This window comes from Triticum aestivum, chromosome 2D (assembly GCF_018294505.1).
Source record: "Triticum aestivum cultivar Chinese Spring chromosome 2D, IWGSC CS RefSeq v2.1, whole genome shotgun sequence".
NCBI lineage: Eukaryota > Viridiplantae > Streptophyta > Magnoliopsida > Poales > Poaceae > Triticum > Triticum aestivum.
Window position 1 is genome coordinate 600844344 of NC_057799.1, and position 7293 is coordinate 600851636.

Genomic DNA, 7293 nt, shown 5'->3' on the forward strand with positions numbered 1-7293 from the left:
AGCGCTGAAGCGAAGAGGAAACGGCGAGAAAGCAGTGGAAGCGGCGAGGAGGCGGGGAAAATGCGCGCGTGGCAATGTGGAGGAACGCGTGGCGAGCGCCGCAAGCGGTGCGCCAAATCTATCGCGCGACCGACAACTTTCTACCGCGCGCGCGCAAACGTTTACCTCGCGCTTGTTTCCCGCCGCCGCTGGAGCGCGCGAAAACTTCGCGCGCGCGCGCTAAATGGGCTTTTTATCGCGCGCGCATCTTTTGGCGCGGCTGTTGGAGATGCTCTTATGTGAAATCTGGATTGCATCCCAACTTGTTAATTGACTCTCAATTATTTTTTTTGGGCTGTGACTTGCAAACTCGAGACCATCCTAACTTGTATTTCTTCCCTGGGTAAGCAAAGCACACGATCTACCATCCCTGGAGGACACCCTTCACAAGCAATGCAACAATGGTACCAGGTGGGAGATTAAATGCAGGACATCCCAATCTTACATGTATTAAGCAGCTGAGCAGAATATTTGCAATGGCACACAACACAAGTAAACATAATGCCAGTACAAGCAAACTTGGCTTTCAAGGCTACTTCCTGAATATTTCACATAACACGACTGCTCATTAACACATAAGAGTCAAATAATATACTCTCTCCGTTCACTTTTGTAAGTCATTTTAGATAACTCAAAATGGACTGTTTTGTATATTGTCTGAAATGTCTTCAAGGTCTTATAAAAGTGAACAGAGGGAGTAATATAGACTTCATACATACTACTTGCCGACATACAAAATATAGAGGCAACATACAAAATAATAATATATACAGTTGATACTTGCCGACATACAATTACCACTCCTGATTACAGATAGCACACTACACCTGGGTAGCGTATCCCTCCAGCAACATCTCCATCTTGTCTCTCACAACCTGGGACCATGCAACGGTAATCTCCACCTCAGAACCACAGATGAAACATCTATCCTGACTAATGTTGCACCACTTGGAAGGGAAGTGGACAAGATCAGAGATAGAACCAGAATCAACATAGGCTGTTACCTCAACAGTCACTCCTTTTTCAAACTCTACTGAAATGGCGTTTCTTGACAAAGGAACATAACCATCCAAAACTACTTCGTCTTCTCTAGTAATTTTTTCAGTAGAATCAAACAGCACAACCCTCTCACGGCCAGAAACAATACAAGCAACCTGACCCCCAGAGCTAAAAGGGAACTCCCCTCCAACAACACGAACGGACAATACAGTGAGCTGGACCGTCGTAGGAAAAAGCTCAAACCTCAACTCCGCAGTACAGAATGGGCTATCGAAGAGTAAAGGTTGCTCACCGTCGCCGTCTGCTTCTTTATACCGCTTGCTAACACACATCAACTGTGTATCATTGTGCTCATCATCTCCATCACGTACTTTTAGTTCAACTTCAAAGTCAACATAATCCCCAACTAGAATTGCTCGAGACGGGCCAGTCAAGCGCAGATAAGAGTCCTGCAATCATTAGATTAAATCATCATTATAGTGTTTGGCTGAAGAGGAAGAAAAATAGTACTTAAAAGAACCAGAGGACAAAGAATTATATATTACTTAAAAGAAACAGAGGACAAAGAAGTATGTATTACTTAAAAGAAGAAGAGGACAATGAAGAGAAAGTGAATATACAACAGTACATACATGTCCAGAGAGTAATTGACCCCTGATCCTCGACCGAGAGAAGAGAAGGTTGCGGTTGCGGTCTACGGTGTCTCGGGCAGCAACCACGCCATAAACAGAGAGTGGCCACTTCAGCTGCTCCGTTAGTCCAACAAGTTTGAATGAGTAGATTTGCAACGTTCTTTCAGTGACAGCGGCACGGGGCAGAAGGATACCGGGTGTGCAGTGCGTAAATTGGAGAGGACTTAATGTCGCTGCAACACAAATTAAACAAAGACCATCAGTTCACTTTCAAATGCTTCAAGAGTTAGTAGTACAAAGAGATCTCAAGCAGATACCACTCCCCCCCCCCCCCCCCCCTGTTTTGTTGAACCGTGTAAGTGTGAATACTTGCATTTACCCAGATATTCCTCAGTCCTTATACCACATTAAAGCTCTAATTCAATTTTAACACTTTCCTATACTATAAATATGACAATGTGAGTATCCTTGAGTTGCAGATTATTTCCTAATTTAACTGTGCCCAATTGTCCATACTCAATGGGTCTTACTTCACACTTTTTAATCAGACCAATACTATAAATAAATGACTTATTGCAGATTCAGTTTTATGTTGTAGCAAGTCCCATAGTTAACTTGCCGCTTACTGGAATTTAGTAGGTCAAGCCATATATTTATTATGGTACGGTCAGATCTTCAGATTCATTTGCATCCCGTTTGTCCATCCGCACCTTATGACACACACAGGTACTGGTGAATAATAGGACAGCGAGTGCCAGCGAAATAGTAAGTAATTTTTTGTCTCACCAAGATAATAATAATAGACTAAACGAATAAAGTTTAGCGTGGATATTTTACTTACTTTTATCTTCGAAGCCACCGAACCGCCCAGCCTTGCTGCCACTAGAGCGTTCCCAGGTGCTACGGTGGCCTGCGAAAAATTCCAGCTCATCATCCTCCACTCTTTGAGTTGCTCCGTTTGAGATTTTGTTTGCTGCTCATCAGCAACGCGCTCCTCCTTCACCATAATCTGCTGCTTGTTCTTCTCCCTCTGCCTCCTCTGCTTACTCTTCGCCCTCTGCCTCTCCATCTCCCTCTCTGCCTCCATCACCCTCTCATACTCCTCCTCTTCCTCCACCGTAAACAGCATGGCCAACTCATTTTTGTAGCAGTAGGGTCTATCCAGGACATTGGAGGAGAGTTGCAAGAATTCGTGGGACAGAAAAAGCTTGCTCAGCTCATCATCATTCCTCATCTTCCTTCTCCGAGTCTCTTCATCTTCCTTCCATCTCCATCTCTTCATCCAACTCCTCAGCAGTACCTTCTCCTTCTGTCTTCCGAATCTCCATCATCCTATCCCTCTCCTCATCCGCTGCCTCCTTCCATTGCCGCCTCGGTAGAATTGTAGAAATCCAGCGAGATCCTCTCTAATTTGGATGCTGTGCTAACCAGCTCGTCCGCCTTGTACAAGGAGATGGGGGCATGGGAGGTCGAAAGAGAATGTGCCAAAGATAGCATCCGCTGGCCCAAATCCTCGACGTCCTCCAGAACATCGAAGTCGTCCGTCAAGTATACCTGCTGCTGTGAGTCGGACTGGAAACTGGAGGCTGGTTTGATGGTGCTCGAGTCCATCTTATGGAAGGACGAGATTGCTGCTCCAGAGATCTGATCCCTCCAGCAAGAAATCCTGGGAGTAAGAGACTCCATGATGTCTTTCCGCTCTCTCCGCAGGGAGATGATCTCCTCCATCAGCATCTCGCTGTCCGACGAGATCGACCCGCTGCTCATCGCTGCCTCTTGCCCGCACCGTCGATCTCTGTCTCCGCCGCCGCCGCCGCCGGTCCTTGGGGTTTCCTTTTTCAACAGTGATGTGGCCGGTTGGGATGGTTGTATACTTGTCAGTCCGGCCCGGTCTCTCCTCGGAGGCTGGCCCAAGAAGAAGCTATTCTTCTCCACAAGTAATTATGGCCCAGTTCTTCGCTTGCCGGCCCGTCCATTAACATACATGCCTTTGCTAAAAAAAATTGCTCTACTGACATGTCTTCTCTTCTACACTCGTGTTGAACTGTTAAGTGATTTAAGTAACATTGTGTTCCGGGGATTGACAACGGACCCCCAACCACGGCGCCCATGGCACTACTACAGAGTCGCGCCTTGGGGTTAACATCTCTTCTCTTCTATATTCATGTTGAATCGTCATGTAATTTACATAAGATTTGTGTTTCGCCCCCAACACTACTACAAAACCAAACACAAGTGACTACTCATCACTAACTAGCTGGAGGGACAGCGCGGGCGCGTCAGTGATAAGCCTCCGCAGGACTTTCAAGACGGTTAATACAGACCGGTTAAAATTAGGTACATATGTGTTATTGTCCTCCTCAACCGTAGCGAGGTCGATTGTTCATCACAGGCTAATGTCAAAATATACCATCAGTGCTGCTACTACTTTATTATCACTGGCTACTCCTAGTGGCTTGTCATTGATGTTTGTTCAAACTTCGTTCTCTTTTTTTCCGTGGTGAGAAACATGTGAAATAGAGTATTGACACATTCATGACTCCTCGATTACCATCGCCATCATCTGGCCACCGGTGTGTGGGTTCACGACGAGCATGCACTGAACCAGCGATGATTCCCACGACAACGGCAGGTCGGCTCTCAATGTGCATTTCCATCACAAAACACCTCTTTCCATGGCAAGAAAAATCGATCTAGTTGGCCTAACTAAATCAAAGATTCGAAGAAAAATACGAGCCTATTAGTAATCATGCATATAAGAGATCAAAGAAGACTCCAATAATATTCATGGATAAAAACTGATCATAAACTCAAAATTCATCGGATCCCAATAAACACACCGCAAAAGTTATTACATCAAATAGATCTCCAAGAGACCATTGTATTGAGAATCAAAAGAAGAGAAGAATCCATCTAGCTACTGCCTACGAACCCGTAGGTGTATGGTGGACTACTCACGCATCATCGGAGAGGCATCAATGAGGATGATGAACCCCTTCGTGATGGTGTTAGATTGGATCTCGTGGTTCTGGAACTTGCGGCGGCTGGAATTGTGTTTCGTCTGCTCCCCTAGGGCTTCTGAGATTTTTGTGGATTTGTAGAGTGAAGAGGCGGTGCAGGAGACCCCCGTGGGCCCCATAACCCATCAGGGCGCGCCAGGGGCCTCTAGCGCGCCCTGGTGTCTTGTGGGCCCCACAAGCCCCCCCCCAGGTGCTTCCTTGGCTCCCAAGTTGTCTTCTGGTCCAAAAAAATATCCACAAAGTTTCGCCGCATTTGGACTCCATTTGATAGGGATATTCTGCGAAGTAAAAAACAAGCAAAAAACAGCAATTGGCACTTGGCACTATTTCAATGGGTTAGTCCCAAAAAATGATATAAAGTTGCTATAAAATAATTGTAAAACATCCAATAATGATAATATAACAGCATGAAATAATCAAAAATTATAGATACATTGGAGATGTATCAACCTGCAAGCTTAAAATCAAATCCACATGGATTAGGTGCATATTAGGAGGTACCCAAAGGAATCTCATAATAGGTACAGTAGGTTGAGGAGCAACTCTTTGTGCTTCCGGTCGAGGTGAAGATAACTCGAACAAGCCCCTCAAATGATTGTTTTCCATAGTAACAAGTAACAGCAAATTTCAGCAAGTAATATAAATGTTTCCCTACCAAATCTCACTTACCAAAGGCGCTTCACTCCTCGGCAACGGCGCCAGAAAAGAGCTTTGATGACCTACAAGTATAAGGGATCTATCGTAGTCCTTTCGATAAGTAAGAGTGCCGAACCCAAGAAGGAGCAGAAGGAAATGACAAGCGATTTCAGCAAGGTATTTTCTGCAAGCACTGAAATTATCGGTAACGAGTAGTTTGATAGCAAGGTAATTTGTAACAAGGACCAATATTAACAAGTAGCCCAATCCTTTTTGTTGAAAGGGCCAGGCCAAAACTGTCTCTTATAATAAGCTAAGCATTCTTGAGGACACACGTAAAATTCATCTAGTCACTTTCATCATGTATGTTTGATTCACGTTCGCTACTTTGATAATTTGATATGTGGGTGGACCGGTGCTTGGGTGTTGTTCTTATTTGAAAAAGCCTCCCACTTCCCTCTCGCAAGCATCCGCATCTACGAAAGAAGAACTAAGATAAATCTAACCATAGCATTAAACATATGAGTCTAAATCAGCCCCTTACGAAATAGCGCATAAACTAGGGTTTAAGCTTCTGTCACTCTAGCAACCCATCATCTAATTACTACTCCACAATGCATTCCCTTAGGCCCAAAGATGGTAAAGTTTCATGTAGTCGACGTTCACATAACACCACAGAGGGAATCAACAACATACATATCATCAAAATATCGAACGAATACCAAATTCACATGATTACTTATGACAAGACTTCTCCCATGTACTCAAGAACAAAAGTAACTACTCACACACCATATTCATGTCCAATATAGAGGGGTATTGAATAGCATAATAGATCTGAACATATGATCTTCCACCAAATAAACCAACTAGCATCAACTACAAGATGTAATCAACACTACTAGCAACCCACATGTACCAATCTGAGGTTTTGATGCAAAGATTGAATACAAGAGATGAACTAGGGTTTGAGATGAGATGATACTGGTGAAGATGTTGATGAAGATTGGTCCTCCCACGATGAGAGGGTTGTTGGTGATGACGATGGCTTTGATTTCCCCTCCCGGAGGGAAGTATCCCCGGCAGAATCGCTCAGTCGGAGAGAAAAAGTGATCCTGCCCAAGTTCCACCTCGAGACGGTGGTTCTCCATCCCGAAAGTCCCCTCCTTATTTTTCTAGGGCAAATGGGCTTATATACCAGAAAATGGGCACCGGAGGCTGGCCAGGGCCCCACAAATCACCAGGGCGCGCCCTGGTGCCTCATGGGCACCTGGGTGGCCCCCCTCTGGCACTTCTTTGTTCCAATATTTTTTATTTATTTCAAAATTAATCTCTGTAAAATTTCAGCTCATTTGAAGATGTGCAGAATAGATATCTCTGACATAGCTTTTTCAGGTCCAGAATTCTGGCTGTCGGCAATCTCCCTCTTCATGTAAATTTTGCATATTAAGAGAGAAAAGGCATTAGAATTACTCCACAAAGTGTTATATTGATTAAAAACACTATAAATAACAGTAGGAAATCATGATGCAAAATGGACGTATCACACATATATCCATCATATGTAAAGGGGAGACAGAAACTACCTTATTTGAGAACTAAATTACCATACTGTTGTAGCTGCGATACATGCCACAACTAAACAAATCAATATGAATTTTGTCCGTGCAGATCTCATAGGCACCTGGGTACGACAAAATAGCTAGAATAATTGGTAGTAATCAACTGGAGCGAAACCAAGAACAAAAGGAAACAAGGAGAGGGTTCCTACAGATTATGCCATATACAAATATACATCATTGTGGTGCTTGCCTCAAAGCTCCTTCATTGGGGAATCAATGGCCTAATGGAAGCCCGTTCACCCCAGCATAAAGCACTTATCTATGAACCTAATTTCTCCGTTATTGGTTGACGGACTGCACATCAACAGAAGTTCTAAGTACATGCCACAATGGCTTCACAGAACT

General features: G+C 44.2%; 1 protein-coding gene across 1 annotated transcript; it reads right to left on the minus strand.

Annotated features, from left to right (window-relative positions):
* Nucleotides 1-547: 547 nt before the first annotated feature.
* LOC123056019 (uncharacterized) lies at nt 548-2904 on the minus strand. The gene is made up of 4 exons (XM_044479792.1): nt 2718-2904; nt 2512-2580; nt 1671-1903; nt 548-1487 (listed from the first exon to the last, which is right to left on the minus strand). The coding sequence occupies exons 1-4, from the start codon at nt 2902-2904 to the stop codon at nt 861-863; spliced, it is 1116 nt and encodes a 371-aa protein (XP_044335727.1). The 3' UTR covers nt 548-860.
* Nucleotides 2905-7293: the final 4389 nt, after the last annotated feature.

Excerpts from the sequence above, each read along its gene's own strand:
- LOC123056019 (XM_044479792.1), bottom strand. The coding sequence starts at position 2,904 with ATGAGGAATGATGATGAGCTGAGCAAGCTTTTTCTGTCCCACGAATTC. Across the intron at positions 2,581-2,717 it reads GGAGAGGCAGAGGGCGAAGA|GCCACCGTAGCACCTGGGAA; the intron begins GTAAGCAGAGGA and ends AATTTTTCGCAG. Across the intron at positions 1,488-1,670 it reads GTCAATTACTCTCTGGACAT|GACTCTTATCTGCGCTTGAC; the intron begins GTATGTACTGTT and ends TAATGATTGCAG.